The 16,783-nt window shown below is 37.7% G+C and overlaps 1 protein-coding gene across 1 annotated transcript; it reads right to left on the reverse strand.

Annotated features, from left to right (window-relative positions):
- Window positions 1-2,570: 2,570 nt before the first annotated feature.
- LOC130084393 (NXPE family member 3-like) lies at window positions 2,571-15,487 on the reverse strand. Its single transcript, XM_056249796.1, has 7 exons — window positions 15,431-15,487; window positions 12,610-12,969; window positions 11,984-12,399; window positions 11,820-11,890; window positions 11,364-11,567; window positions 4,578-4,918; window positions 2,571-2,768 (listed from the first exon to the last, which is right to left on the reverse strand). Exons 1-7 carry the CDS (start codon window positions 15,485-15,487, stop codon window positions 2,571-2,573), a joined length of 1,647 nt encoding a protein of 548 aa, XP_056105771.1.
- Between the last annotated feature and the right edge of the window lie 1,296 nt (window positions 15,488-16,783).

Below are 16,783 nucleotides of genomic sequence, written 5' to 3' on the forward strand. Positions count from 1 at the left end.
TTAATCAAAAAACGCATTGATGATATCTTTTGTGTTTTAAACAGTCAATCAAATGACCTTCAGCAATTAAAAAAGAAAACAAATGTCCAAAAACAAACTTTTTCCCTGAAAGACAAAAACAAGTTTAAACAATTTTTAGCCTATTGCCAGTTTAACTTAAGTTACAGATTAATTTAATTATGTATATATATATATATATATATATATACATAATTAAATTAATCTGTAACTGGGTTAAGGTTAGGTTATATATTGGCATAATAACAGATGTCATGCTGACATCATGCTGACAATCATAAACAAAAGCATGTGGTGCAGGCGGTGGTCTTCAGAGTGCACCTGGAAAGACAACAATAATAGACGACACTCGTCTCATTGTGGAGGTTGAGAAGCATAAAGTTATTTATGATCCACATAATATGTTTTGTAAAGACTTGCAGGCAAAGGAAAAAGCATGGGATTCATTTGCAGTGTATCTTGGTGCCGATGGTATTAAGTCATTTAAAAGTGTTTTTGACAACCTTTCCCTTGCCCACTAGAACAACTCACCTCAATATAGAAAGATAAATAGAATAGACAGATAAATATAGCACACATACAGTACATCTATGATGTGCATGATTTTTTTATTTTTATTGTTTTGCTCATTTACAATATGTCTCTATTAAGAACTTTGTTCTTTGTTCTGTTTGTTATAACAGACATTTATGAATTATTTTTAAGATGTTTATGATGTGTAATGTTTGTAAATTAGGTAGATATTTCAACAATCTAAACGATTTCGTAAAGTTTTTCTCTTTTGCAGAACGCTTTCATGGAGATGAGTGCTAATATGTAATAATTATGCAGATAATATATAATAACAAATATAATTCAGGTATCAATTACCTATCAATATTTATTTATTTAAAAAAATCAACAAAATCTGTCAAAGTACTTGGTTAACCATGCACAACCTCAAAAGCCTGTAGGCTACACAAGCCGCGGTTCAGCTGCGGCCGACAAACGCTGCCAGTGTGAAAGCAAAACGGGTGCGTGCTGCTCCCGCTCACCATACGCACTGCTTCTGCGCTGCCTCCGCTCTGCTAACGCGTGCAGTGTGAACCCGGCGCGAGTCTTGGAAATGAAAACTCAGCTGGGTCTATATTGTGTCGGTTGATATAAAAAAAAAAAAAAAAACAGAACTAATAAATCCGCTATAATTCTAAGAGAATATCAGAATAATAGAAAAAAAAAAACAAAAAAAAAACATTTCAAACATAATTTGAAATGTGTTTTACTTACGTCAAACAAACATTGTGAAGGTAACTATAAAGTATGCTGTTCTTCTCCAACTTGACCGGCCACTCCAACGCTATCTCACAACCAATTCGTACGAGTGAGTAGAGCGGGGCACAACGTAACGCTTTTTGACTTTCTCAGTTTGTGTAAATCTACTTAGGGTTTAGAGTATTTATTTTTTCCCACATTAATTTCCCACATGTCTAGTACAATTATGTGGTTTTGTTTTGTATACTTTTTTCTTGATTTACCCCGAAAGAATGGAAGTGAAATGTGATAACATGCCCCACAGGTAGGGTACATTGTAACATGTGAGGGGCACATTGTAACATCACCATAGGACAGCTTAAAATGCTATCTGATCTAATAAAAAAATATACAAGTCAAACCAAAATATTTTCTTAATAAAATACAATAATGGCATTTTTTTATAATTAAAAATAAACTAATTTTTGAGTTTGACAACAAACACACCGGAAAACACAGCTATACAGCATAGTTCAAAACAAAATAATAATTAATAGTCTCTGAACATTGACTCTCAGTCTTTATTTACATGTTTCTCATGTTTTCTCAATAGAATTCATAAAAGTATAGAATATAATAGCATATTTCTAATAGGGGCACATTGTAACGCAGTGTTACAACATGCCCCGCATGCACAACTGGGGTTTAAACCCTGCTAGTGTCTTCTGATAGTTAGCGACGCATTAAAGAACTATATCAACAACAGATTGAAGATTAAAATAATATCAGATTTGTCTAATTTTAAATAAACAAAAAATAGAGATAAAAAATGAACTTAAGTAAGAAATGTACTTTTGCTATGGTTAAATAAATGTTCAGTGATATCTTACAAAGATTTCTGAATTTTGGCGCAATTTTTTCTCTATATAGTGTTGAAATGGCAACTAGTAAATACACCAAGTTTCGTCATGCTGGCATGTGTGGAAGTATTTAAAACAAGTGTGTTACAACTAGCCCCGTGTTACGTTGTGCCCCGCGCTCCCCTATACGAGGTGGCTAATTCATATGAATTTGTACGACCTCACTACTAATTCGTATGATTTGTCCAAACCCCAGTGATGGGTAGGGGCGGGGTAAGGGGTAGATTATTTATACGAATTGGGCAACTCGTAAAATATGTACAATTTAGCAAAAATCATCCACATCCATCCACAATCCACATTGTTTATAATGACAAAGCAAGATAAATAATGTTCTTTTTTTATTTTGTAATATAATTTTATACAGATTTTTTTTTTTTATTGTGGTTGAATCTGAATGTATTAGGAAGGACAGATATAAGAGAGCAAAATATTGACCTCATTAGCAATAACAACAGGTCCTGGGTGAATATTTTCACGTAGATAGTGACAGGACGTCATCTGCCAGACATCGAAGTATATTACTCCATTGATATCTCGAAACATCTCCTGCATCACTGTATTCAGCTGCATTGCATACCAATCACTTTGAAAAATATCCTGTAACAACACAGAGCAGTAACAAATATTAAAATAAGAAAAAAAAAACCACTAAGTTATTTTAGACAAAGTACCTTTACTCTATTGTTTGCAATTGCGAACAATCCAGACATAGCATTCAGTCCTTTTTGTAGTCTTATTTGTCTTTCACATTTTATACCTTTCCTACAATGTAGAAATGACAATAAACCTATTATTTTTATCTAGTATAAATAAATAAATTTCCCAAAAATGATTCATTCATCCATTTATACTCATGATTTTCGATGTCTTAGCCCAATGTCCAAGATACTAATTTCCATGCAAACAATAAACATTTCCTTATGTTTCTCCCACAGAACATTTTGCTTTAGAAAACTTAATCCAAATGTACTACTTTATTTTTTATGATCCCTTATTGTCCTTTTTGCAGCTTGGCAGCCTTTAATTGTTCCTTTCATTGGTTCCTTTCATTGTAAGTTTGGACATTCTGCTCATTCTGTTGTTCCACAGCTGAAAGTCAGTCATACATGTTTAAAATGACATGAAGATGAGTAAATTATGACATAATTATTATTTTAGTTAATCATTTAATTTCTAGACTTTCAATAAAAAGGTAGCAGAACAAATGTAATTCATTAATAATTAATTAATGTGTTACTTTTATATGGTGCATTTCTTGGTACTCAAAGTGTTTACCTATGGAAGGGGGAAACTCCTCAACCCCCACCAATGTATCATATTTTCTTGTTAACCATACATATTATCATATGAACACAATGTAGAAAATGTCACGGGTTACTTGACTGTAATCCTTTTCTCTGAAAAAGCGGCAATGAGATGCTGCACTGATTGGCACTATGGGAAAACATCTTTTTTCGACCAGTTGTAAAGACGTTTGGCAAACACGCCAAGAAGGTAGTAAATGGGACATTGCACTGTGAGACTCTTGTGAAACTAAGAGGTCCACCTCTGCTTTGTAAAATCTTTTCCAATCTTTGGTGCCTCCCCTTGGCCACCCGACAGAAATCTGTGGTCTAACTTTGATTGTCTGCGATTCTCCTGTTCCTGTGGCCAGTCTAACTGAAGACTGTCCACAGCATGAGTGATTACCTTGAGTAGCTCCCCATATGATCTGTCATCACGAGAGGAGTGCTCAGAGGCAGCGCAATCAAAATCCATCTCCTCAAGAGAACTAGCGTCCTCAGCCCGGTTTAAAAAAATGCCGGAGCGTGCTCCAGACACAGGCTCGATGACCTCATGATCTGGTGAAAGAACAAGAGAAAGCGAAGGACACGTCCCGCCCTTCAACCAGATCGACACGTGAGCCCCATGATCTTGTAATCGAGGACTCACTGGCTCACTCTTCCGAAAGAATGCGAGCCTGGAGCAGAGCACTTTGATGGAGAATAAGTTGCAGTGCTCATATTCTGAGCATGGCACGCATCTCTTGCTGGATTCTCTCGACATGATCTTCTTTTCATTACAGAGAAAGAGAATGCGAAAGGCTTTATTCCTACCTGACAAAACTAACTCCTAGCAAAAGGGTAGTTTAAGAAAGAATGCAGCACACACGGCACACAGTTCTGAAGAAAAAAAGGAACCTGAAAGCGCACCTGTCTCTATCTATTTATAGCCTCTGTCATGCGCATTCCGATGACGTCATCATCAGAGATTATTTAAGCCAAATTCTTGGTGTGTTTGCCACATTAGTTCACAGCCGGTCAAACAACTATGTTTTCCGATATCGTTAATCAGCGCAGCATTGAGAGTAGCTTTTGAAAGGGAACTATTGAAAATAGAGTAGGATTGGTCAATAAGCTATTGTACCTTTAGTCCTGCAGTGTTCCCAGACTTGATGATGACGGTAGTCTCTGGTGCACGACTCAGCAGTGCAACAACAGACTGACGGATTTTGGCCACTTCATGCACGTAAAATGTTATTGGGTGAAAAACCCGGTGGGCAAAGATTGTGAAGACAACGACTGCATGAGGACCACCAGCTATTTCATCAATATCATTGCTGATATAATGCAAGTCGTTAATGAGCACGTTAGAAAATCGCAAAGGAACACCGTGTGGCCTCCAGTGAACAATGATACTATTTTTCAACTCTACAGCCATCAGGGGTCCACCCAAATGATGAGTGTGGAGGTTAATTCTTTGTATGCCTAGTAAGAAAAACTTACATTAGTATCATTGCTTCAATTTCCAAACAGCTTTACAAAGTTGCTTTTGCTTAATGTATACAGCAGCCCCAAAAAGCAATTTCACACAAGAAATAAAAAAAACATCACATACTCACACTCTGTAATGGTTATGCTCTATGTTTCTATGTGCTTTAACAGTTCTTTTGGGTAGGATACAATTATTATGGCCCTCTAGACTTACCAGACATGGGAAATCTAACATGGATAGAAGCTAATCTATTTGGTGTAAAGTATGCCTACCCATTGTTGATGTCCACGCCAACTACCACAGGCCCAGAATCAGAGCCTGTCCAGCCCCTCCTCACACCTGGGTTGACCCAGAGCAAGAGCCCACAGAGCTCCAGATCCAAAGCCAGCTGAGTCTGACCAGGTGTGTGAACCGCCCACACTGTCAGTTCAGGTGTCCTAGTCTTGAGTCATTGTTTGTCCCGGAGCCTGAACTTGCACTTTCTACATGCATGAACAAATCAACAGAGGCCACCGTAGACCCAGAGCACGAGCCTGCTCGGTCGGCCTGGTTGTGTGAGCCGGTATCTATGTTCATCCTTGAGGGAGTGCTGGTGGATTTGGATATCGTGGAGCAGAGTTTAATTCACCCTCCTAGCCCTGAAATCGATTCCTCCCAGTGTGAACTCTTGGATTCACTGATTTTCTACTACCTTCAAGCTCTGTCTCAGCCACTGGTTCTGTCCAGCTTCAAGTCTCCTTCCTTGAGCCCGGTTCCGTCCAGCCTCAAGTCTCCTTTGTCACTGCTGGTTCCACCCGGCCCCAAGAGTCCTTCGTCGCCGCTGGCCCCGCTCAGATCTCCTTCATTGCCACCGGTCCACCCAGCAGAATAATAATAATAATAATTCATTACATTTATATAGTGCTTTTCTCTGCACTCAAAGCGCTTTACATAGAAGGGGGGAATCTCCTCAACCACCACCAATGTGCAGCATCCACCTGGATGATGCGACGGCAGCCATATTGCGCCAGAACGCCCACCACACACCAGCTTATTGGTGGAGAGGAGACAGAGTGATGAAGCCAATCAGTATATATATGGGGATGATTAGGAGGCCATGATGGAGAGGCCACTGGGTAAATTTGGCCCTGATGCCGGGGTTACACCGCTACTCTTTCGAAAAACATCCTAGGATTTTTTATGACCACAGAGAGTCAGGACCTCGGTTTAACGTCTCATCCGAAGGACGGTGCTCTTTGACAGTTTAGTGTCCCCATCACTATACTGGGGCGTTAGGACCCACACAGACCACAGGGTGAGCGCCCCCTGCTGGCCTCACTAACACCTCTTCCAGCAGCAACCTGGTTTTCACAGTAGGTCTCCCATCCAGGTACTAACCAGGCTCAGCCCTGCTTAGCTTCAGTGGGCAACCAGTCTTGGGCTACAGGGTGATATGGGAGCTGGCAAGCATCAACTCTCATTCCTCACCGCTGGTCCCGTCCACTCCTTCCTCCCCTGACTACACCTTCATGCTTCTTGGGTCTCTGGCTATGCGTCCCCCATCGCCCCACAGGCTCGTCCTTCCCTCGGGCTCCATTGTTGTGTTCACTCCCACTGATTATGCCCCAAGCCCCATCTTCACCTTGGTCTCGCAAGCCTGTGGTTCTGCCCTGGGCCTTCAGTCTATTGGTGTCCCCCTTGGTATTTATCTCCTCTGCTCCGCCTGGGTTTCCACCTGTTACATTGATTGTTGCCTTCTAGATTGCCTTCTTTGTTTTTATAAAGAAGGAAATCAGCTGCAATATAGATCCTCTGCTTCTCTTCCCTTGCTTGCAACTTGACACACTAACAACATGGAACCCCACTGACTTTCAATGTATGGAAGAAAAAAAAAGAAAAAAAATTGTGTTCCACAGATTAACCCTTCTGGGGTCGGCGGTATCGCCGGCGATACCAGCTCACTTTTTTTCTTATAAGTGCAAAAGAGACTCAAAATACTTTGCTGATTTTGATCTTACATATAAGTGTTATACATCATTCGATCCTGTTAAGTGTCTATTTTTTTTGTGTAAACTCACAATAAAAACAAAGTGTTGTGTAGTGTTGTCATGATACTAGAATCTCTAACTTCGATACGATACCTTGAAAAATATCGATATTCAATACCATTTTCGATACCACAGAGAAAAAAATTGCCACAATATTAAGGGGGTATTTTTTGTATTTAAAGCTAAATATAACAAGTCTAGAACATGACAATGAGGTATATTTTACATGTACAAAAATGTCCCGAGTTCTATTTGTTAATATTTTTTAATTGGACCAGAGCTTACGTGATCCGTTGTATTTTTATTACCTACTGATATCAAAGATTAAAATATACTGTAACAAAAAAGCACTTAACAGTATCAAATTGGAGGATAGAGTGTCAGTAATGTATAATAATAAGATTAAAAATTAAATTTTTAGTTAAAGGCATTTCATTATTGAATTCAGAGATGCCATTGTCTAGCTGTTTAGTTTAATTAGTATCTGTGTAATCAAATTGATGATAATTGCTAATGAAGGAAAATTGCAGAATTAAATAATAATTTTTGAATAAAGTTAAATAGGCACGAGTTAATTTACATTTGACCACAACAATATTTACTTGTCTAAGATTCCTCAGTCAGATTATGTTAACTTTAAGAAAACGGTGAAAATACTAGACAACACAGACTCATATCAACAACAATACTAGGCCATCTTGGTTAATGTTTCAGAAAAGTTAAAATGAGAAGAGTTACAGTGTTTCTTTTAGGATTTTTTTAGCAGTGGGGGCAGGTCTGTCCAAACAACACACACCCCTGATGCTGAGCATATATGCTGCTAAATGGTACCCCTGGAGCCTGTTCCTTAAGTCTGTTTTCACCTATAAAATAATTAAAAAAAACGAGTGATGTTAAGGATTATTGATAGTCAAACAATCTTTTGGGTGCCCGCAGCACGAGTAGTATGAAGCTGCAGACTCGGAGCCTGCATCTACAGTCCTGCACCCAGAGTCCCGCATTCTCAGACCCCTCGTTTTTCGAGACAGCCCCTCCTAACTGGATAGGATAAACGTGAAGAGCTTAAGCCGAAACGTGAGTATCGTCAATTTTATTTAGCGAATCATACTCATTCGATTTCTTTTTTAATCAAACTACTTTATAGCTCATCAATACACCAACATATGAATAGTCCATTCAATATTTGTAAATATAGTTTGTGACAAAATTTGAGCCGTTAATGTATGTTTTTTCGCCTTTTTCCCCCGAAAATATTTTGATAGCTAACGTTAGCCTTTAACCTTTGACTTTTTGTAGACAAGCCATTGTAAAATTTGATTAAAATTAGTTGACATTAAAGTAGACCAATTAAATACATTAAGTGTTAATATCAAAGAATGTCATAATTAATTATTTAATAGTGTTTAATAATAAGGTGTTCCTCTGTGGCCCTACTTATCACCCTAGGTATGCTTGTAATTTGCATTTGCAAATTTTTATTTATTTATTATTACACAATATTTTTGACAATGGTATTCATATTTTATTTTAGTGAAGTCAAGGAATTTGACAGAGTGATTGCAAAAAGAAGGAAAAAAGAAGGAACATTCGCCTACCATAAAGAAATAATTTTACCTTATGCATTACATTACATTTATTAATTTAGCAGACGCCTTTATCCAAAGCGACTTATAAATTAGTTTTTTTAATGCAATTGAAGACGAAAAGTAAAGTCACGAACACAATACTTTCTTTCTTTTTTTCTTTGCTTTGTCCTACAGCCAGATGGTGTTAAAGTGATTGTTAAATAAAGTACAGAATTGTTTATTATTGTTTTTTTGTCTATTCTTATTTGAGTTTTGCTTCGCATTTAAAATATAAAAAACAGGTTTTGTAATGTTACCATGGTATAATGTAAATTAGAGCATTATAGGTTGAACTGAAAGAAAAATTGGAATTTGAATTAAAACAAACATTCTAGCAATATAATATCACATAATATTTTTCAGAAGATAGTTCAATCTGTAATTGTATCCCTCCCATCAGTAATTTTCTTTCAATTACATCCACGCTCAAAAAATAACTACTGGGTAATTTGTTAGTCAGAAAAAATGAACAAAAATTTGGCACATGCATTAAGCAGGGAACGCAACTATTTATTTGGATAACTTTAAATAAAACGAGACCGTAATATTGCATCCTATTGTTTTCAGTGGCATTTGGATAAGGGTGTTATACGAGGGGTCTGAGAAGGCGGGACTTTGTGTGCGGGTGTTATACGATCTTCTGAACAGCAGGAGGCGCTGTCTCGAAAAACGAGGGGTCTGAGAATGCGGGACTCTGGGTGCGGGACTGTAGATGCAGCAGGCTCCGAGTCTGCAGCTTCATAATGTTGCGCAGCACGCTCACAGTGTGAAGCGCGTGTGCGCGCTATTCTCCGACATGCCTGCTCGCGGGTCTGTTTTTTATGCGTGTGCGCGCTATTCTCCGACATGCCCGATCACAGTGTTCTTTATCAATCAACCAAAGCCGGTCGCGGGGGTGCCACCCTCGCCATCTTTCCATTCACTTCACTTTTGCTATTTAACCAGAGCGAATGAGACGAGTGCGTCACGTGTGGTGTTTGTCAACACGCCTTTGGAGAGAAGTGAAAGTGACCGCTCGGCTAGTATCGATACTTCGGGAAATTAGTATTGGTACCGTTCAGATATTTCAGTATCGATATTTATCGAAATATCGATATTTTTGACAACACTAGTGTTGTGCTTTTTGTCAATTAAAGAAAAATAAACATGATGCGAATTTTGCCTTCTCTCTGTCAGTGAAGTCCATTCTGAAACGCGTCCGAAAATGAACTGTAACTCAGTCAATACTTGTCACAGAGACACAAAAGATTTATCTTTATAAAGCTGAAATTATTATATATATATATATATATATAGTCCTTCCATTCTTTCTTGTGTGACACACCTGAATGAAAGGCTCATTATTATGCGGGTCTTTGTCTTCTCAGGTGTGACCCACCTAATGATTCATGGGTTGGGCCGTTTACGCCCCCATGCATATTGCCTTTCCAAACAAAAATTGTTTTTCACAATTTAAAACAATCTATTATTTTATGTGAATGATTAGGCAGGATGATTTTCAGATCATTTTGAAGCAAAAACTCTAGGCGACAACATCCATTAGTCAAAAGTCTTGTGGACAGATATTTAGTATGTGTTATGTGGCCTTATTTCAGAAACTTTCATTTTTATTTTTTTCAATAACCATGCATAAACAATTTTCTCTCAAAAATACAAACATGTACATACATGTTGCTCACATATTATGATAGCCCTGTTTGTGCTAAATAGAGTGTAATTTCACCTGTGCCATTAATATATTTATAAGCAACTTAAAAAAATCACAAATGTCAGGGCATGTCAAAACATCAAGGACCCCAAAAACACCTTAGACCCCAGAGGGTTAAGAATAAATAACTTACTACATCAGCTGAATCCATTGCTCCTCGAAATGAAACTACCAGCACTTCTGAGGTAACTTTTCCAGGATTATTACGATAGTATTATTCCTCACAGCGCAGCAAGACGAGGTAAAGTACAAAATTCTTATTAAACTGGATGTTTTATCCAGCTGATGTGGGCGTTGGGATGGCTTGCCTCAACATTGGCATTTGAATAGCGCGCTCTCCGTGGGCGTGTCAGATTAACACGAAATAAACTATAATGAGCTGAAAGGAAAGACTGACATCTCTCTTTTCTCTTTTCATACAGATTACATAAACTGAGAATATTTGTTTTTTATATAAATTACTTAATTTAAAAGAAGAGAATTTCAGCCTCATAAAGAGAAATCTGTCGTGTCTCTGTGACAAGTATTGACTGAGTTACAGTTCATTTTCGGACGATAATTATTAGTGTAAGCCATCACACTTCTCAAGATTTCAAACCTCTACATTTTGTTTTTATTGTGACTATGCACAAAAAAAAAGACACTTAACAGGATCGAATGATGTATAACACTTATATGTAAGATCAAAATCAGCAGAGACTTTTGAGTCTCTTTTGCGCTTATAAGAAAAAAAGTGAGCTGGTATCGCCAGCGATACCGACGACCACAGAGAGTTTTAAAGATCAAGTTTAACAACACGAGTGTGAACAAGTGATGACAGAATTAAATTTTTGGTAAACTATCCATTTAAGTCGCCCTGATTTATGTACGTGTCATTGCATTTGACACAAAATTAACCAAGTAGCATCTGAAAACCAAAACCGCATGTGCTTTTTTCAGAACTAACTTCACTTTGTGGGACCTCTGTATGTTATTTCCGTACATTCATGCTATGAAGCCATAAACAACATAATAACATAAAGAGAAAAAAAGTCACCTATTCCGAAATCAAAGCCATTTATGTCAATGAATAACTTACCTGGCACATTTCTTTCTAAATACTCAAACCACTGCCTTGTGGTGGAGTCTCCCATCATATAGACGATCTTGTTTTTAAGACAATTTACCATTTGTGCAGAACTGAACTGCCTAGTGTTGCATACAAAAGAATTCCAGACATCTTTCAGATAGAACCCTGCAGGAACTGGTGTTGTCATGCCAGATCTGCATCTCTCCATTGTGCCTAAAGCAAAGAAACATTTACTTGAAAAGACAGTCTTTTAATTATATAAATTCTGCATTTTCTTGTAACTACATTTGATTTTAGATGACATATCTCTGTGTATGTTTTGACAATTTTCTATTTGGAAAGAATGAATGACAAAATTAAAGAGGGTATGAGCCAAATCTGTCATTATTTTCTATCTTTTTATTCCTTTCCAAATTTGTAATAAAATGGTCAAAACTACACAGATCATACTGTATGTGAACATACCAATGCCTGTAGTGTTGGGAAGGACATTAATGATTTGTGTGTCTCCAGTAATAGCAACATTTGTTAATGTCCTGTGTAGAGAAATAATAACAATACATTTTATACACTTTTTCTAGAAGTTCTGATATTCTTCTGGAAGATGCTTTGAATCCTTTTCCACTTACTTTGTCAACAATTGCTTCTCAAAAGGATTTAATGGGCTTTCCAAACTTCCAGTAGAGTGACGAACCAGTTTGTCACAAGAAAGTTTCTTTGGTATCTCACACTGCCACACCGTCCCTGTTTTTATATCCTTATACTCACAGCAGCAGTCGCCTTTACTCCAACTTCCATCTGCACCCCACTTAAGATTACATTGTACTACTTCAATGATCCTGGTTTTATTGGGTCCTGACCCTTCAAAGTGGCCTTTATAGTGGCTGCGTGGAAATGAGGACTCCCTGTATTTTTTAAGAATCTGCACAACCTCACTGGAGTGCTCTAGACGTACATAAACTTGTGCCTGACCTTCCCAGGGCAGAAGAAGAGCTACAGAGTAAGTCCCATTACAGTGATCAACAACCTCCCCGAACACACTCGCCTTCAAGAAGAATAGAGAAGGTTAAGTGTAATGCAGAACACTAATGTCTGCAGGTAAAGCAAGCTTAAACACATAAACATTACAGTATATGTAATATTGTGTAAATAAACCAACAATTAACAGGCAAATCAAACTCAATGCGACAAATGTCGGAATATTGATTTTTTGTTTAAAATTTGATTATAAAATATTATATTATAAGCAACACACCAAGAGCTTTGAATTGAATAGCTTTGCTTTGAAAAAATCTCCTCCATATCTTTTCAGGTTCTTGTTGTGGTCTCTGGCTGTGATGGTAACAGAGATCTTTTCTCCCACTTTGTAACTCTCCTTGAGTCCCACAATAGAGAATGTTGAGTGGACTGGGCTTGTGCTCTGATCCAGCTGAGTGATTTCTTGATCTGGACTGGGCCAGTCCAGAGCCTTCTGTAGCCGTTCCCACTCCTCTTCACCGATTCCAATGTCATGAGCGGATATTGTAGATGAAGAATTATTATTCCGAGGAACTGGTTTAGGTCTGGGGGGCTGAAATGGTCTTATTTGAATCCAACCGTTCAATCCCCATAGAACCTGAGAGAGGACCAGAATATCAATCAGACCAAATTATGTTTTTTTTGTTCTGTATATAAATTATTTATTTATTGTAGATAAAGATAATTTCTGGATAATACTATAAAAGTTATGTGGATCTCATTTGCGGTTGGTGAAATCATACACAAAGTGTGAATGGGTTGGGTCCTACTATGTAGCGCTAGCAATGCCATCATGGGTTCAAAAGCAAAGAATTGTCTTTACTCAACAACTCAAAAGGGAACATCAAATGGACCTCAGTTCTCATCAAGATGGCTGTATGTTCGACATTTTATCTGCTTCTCCACTACTAAAATAATTATGAGAATACTTAAAACTGAAGTTTGTCTTTTTTTTCTTCTTAAAATACGTCCAATCCTACAATAGATAAATATGCAGAAACAACTATAAGTAACCTTGAACACGAATACTGGGTCTGTGGTGCTATTCTGAAAAAAAATGTCGAGACTTCGAAAAACTTCGAAAATAATTTTCATGTGGCAACATCTACTATAACTGGTTTTGTTTAAATGAAATAAATGATTTAAGATTACTGATTATAACCGAATTTAACCAACCTGAAAAACAAGGTTTTACTGAAGCATAACTCTCAATAGATTTAACCTTATTTCAGTAACAGAAACAACTCTAAATGTCCAACATAACTGAGCATTAAACATTAACATAAACTACCAATAGCTTTCCCTTTACTGAAAAACCCATAATGTAACACTTAATCCCAAAATACGCTTTCCTAATGCACCCCCTTGCAAAGCATGCTGGGAACTACAGGTCCCCTCCTCAGGGTTGCGTTTAGCATTGTAAGCCTATAGATCGCCTTTGCCACTAATGGTCTCTACGATCAATTTAGCTCACAATGCTTTTGAGGAATGCAGCCAAGAGCAGTGGATCTGTAGTTCCAGCCCGTTTTCATCCTTTGGCATCATACATGTGATGCTTTGGACATTTCGTTGAAATCTTACGCACATGGCATCCTTTAGCATCAATATGAGACGCAGAACCCAAGCCGTCATAAAGGTGACGCTCGTCTAAATCCAACGCACATGGCATCGTTTAGCATGAATATGAGACGCAGATCCCAAGGCGTCATAACCGTACCCTACCCCAGACCTAAACCTACCCATAACAGTGTGTGTTATATTGACGCTAAAGGATGCCATGTGCGTAAGATTTCGACGAAATGTCATATGGCGTCACCTATATGACGCCAAAGGATGAGAATGCGTTGGTGGTTCCCAGCATGCTTTGCAAGGGACTGCATAAGGACAGTACATTTAGGGATTGAGTGTTATTTTATGTTTTACAGTAAAGGGAACGATGTTGGTAGTTTATGTTAATGTTAAATGTTCAGTTGGGTTTCTATAACTGAATTTTTTGGTTACCATTGTGGTTAAGAGTAGCGCTGTCAATTGTGATTTGTTATTTTTCACTTTAACATAATGTATATAATAACCCCTTATCCCAATTCCTCATTGAAGCAAAATTCACCGATCAGCAGGGAGCAGGTAAGCTTTAATGGAAATTGTAAGTTGAGTCAATCTAAATCAATTAAGTTAAAACAGCATTCCCTTGTTTTATATTACATCAAACTAATTGAAGTTGGATACAGAATTTGTAGGTAGAATCAGGTAGAAATACCTCATTAAACCAGGTTTCTGTCAAACACAGCACATCTAGGTTGTAGTCTGTAATCATATCATTAACAATAAGTGCTTATGAAGTAAGGAATCGAATATTCAGCAACCCAAGCGTTATCATTTGCTCATTAGGGGCCAAGTCCCGAAGGGGATAGCTGATGAACAAATTTTTTTTTATTCATCTTTGTTCAAAAGTTATGATGTCGCAAACTTAACAAGGTCGACCCAAAATTGGTTCAGAAGCTATAGCTCGGCCAAACTTTGATCAATCAAAACAAATATTTGTGCGCTTCATCGGAGCCATGACCTGAGGGTCCATGCCAAAGTTGGGAACAGCGCCACCTACAGGTCATGAGATATGGAAAATGGATATTTGTCGAATCCGTGGATACCGATTTTGCCAGGATTGGATGTACCACATGTCCGCCATTTTGAATTTTGTCATAATTTGCAATATCATTTAAACTATTTGACATATCTTCACAAAATTTAGCACTGATCATCAGCACCATGTCCTGAAGGTAGATGGGAAGTTTGAACAGAGCGCCACCTAGTGTTCCAGAGATATCAGTTTTTTTGCAAAAACGCATATAACTTTTGAAAACATTGTTCAAATTTTGATTGCTTTATGTCATCATGTACATTCAAATTAGGGGTCATGTACATTCAAATTAGGGGTCATGTACATTCAAATTAGGGGCTGTTCAAATTTTTGCTGTTTTTGTTCTTCCAGGTCTGCACTGCTGTTGGTGCTTAAATGCTTGCTACGCTGCTGTGCTTACAGTGCTTGCAGCTTGCTGTACTTGTTCTGCTTGCGGTGCCTTCCAGGTCTTGGCCCCAGATTGCTGCTTGTTGAACATGAGTACAATTTTTAACCTTAGATGGGTTTGGAAGTTTTTTGTATTTCCTAATTCGGAAAACAGACACAGTCTCTATATGATGATATCTAGGTGAAAGAAGCCCTATGTGATGGGATTTATCTGACCTTGGTGGCGTGAGACAGCTAGCAGACGGTCAGTTTAGCCAGTCTGTCTGCTTCCTGACCTGAGCCCCAATTCATGTTTGTGCTCTTAGACTATGTGCCATATTACTAGAGAGAAGAGCAGCACCATCCCATGAGGGATAAATACCATCTCCTTTCAACAGGTCAAGTCTGTCCCAAAAACTTTTCCAATTGTCTATAAATTCAATATTATTTCGTTTATTATTCTATAATATTTTATTTCTGAGGGAAGAGTTTACGTGAATTTGAATTTAACAACTTAAATATTCATTTCTACCTTAACATTATACTATAGAATGGCTTCTGTTCTGAACACTTATAACAGACTGCTGTTGTGTCCTCCAGTGCAACTGTCCATCAACTATCATTTGCAAGAATTTAACGACTTAAATATTCATTTCTACCTTAACATTATACTATAGAATGGCTTCTGTTCTGAACACTTATAACAGACTGCTGTTGTGTCCTCCAGTGCAACTGTCCATCAACTATCATTTGCAACCAGGTGCAAACATAAGGTGTAGGTGGGTGTGGATGCAGGAATGGCATGTGCTTACTGCCTTCACAAAATGTCTTTTTTAATTATATATATATGGGATGCAGGACCACCACCTGTTTGTTTTTCTTTTTTTCTCAGCCTTTTTCTTGGTTGCTTTTATAAACAGGCAAACATTTATTAACAGTGCCTTTTTAAAAGAGACTATAGTATAAGTAGTATACAAATTAACATTATGTAGAATATTCTAGTACTTGACTTTTACTTGTTCCCATGTTCTAGTAGTGGGTGGTGACTCTGACATTACAATGAACAAAGTTATTAATTTAGAAATTATTAAAATACAAAATATATACTGTACTGTAATAAGTGATAAAAACATCTGACATGGTCACTACAAAGTTAATTTGTCTGCTACTTTTTGCAAGCCCTCTCTCTTTTGCACACTTTGAGGTGTTCCCTGGCGTTTTAATTAAGTTTTCAAATTCAGCATATCCTTCAAGCTGTAACTCTTGCTCAGCTACGGTGAAAAACTGAGCGCACTCTTCGGCTACAGTGTGCAGGTGAGCACGGTGAGCACAATAGCAGCGTTGCTGATCAATGTTTCTACTATCGATACATATCCCCTTTTAAACCAGTGCATGAACGCGCAATTAT

The sequence above is a fragment of the Rhinichthys klamathensis genome, unplaced genomic scaffold (genome assembly GCF_029890125.1).
Source record: "Rhinichthys klamathensis goyatoka isolate OS25496 unplaced genomic scaffold, OSU_Roscu_1.1 h1tg000064l_1, whole genome shotgun sequence".
Classification (NCBI taxonomy): Eukaryota; Metazoa; Chordata; class Actinopteri; order Cypriniformes; family Leuciscidae; genus Rhinichthys; species Rhinichthys klamathensis.

Coding starts and splice junctions, on each gene's coding strand:
- LOC130084393 (XM_056249796.1), bottom strand. CDS start 15,487: ATGTTCAACAAGCAGCAATCTGGGGCCAAGACCTGGAAGGCACCGCAA. Junction 11,891..11,983: donor GAGAAGCAATTGTTGACAAA/GTAAGTGGAAAA, acceptor TTCTCTACACAG/GACATTAACAAATGTTGCTA. Junction 4,919..11,363: donor TTTAGAAAGAAATGTGCCAG/GTAAGTTATTCA, acceptor TTTTCTTACTAG/GCATACAAAGAATTAACCTC.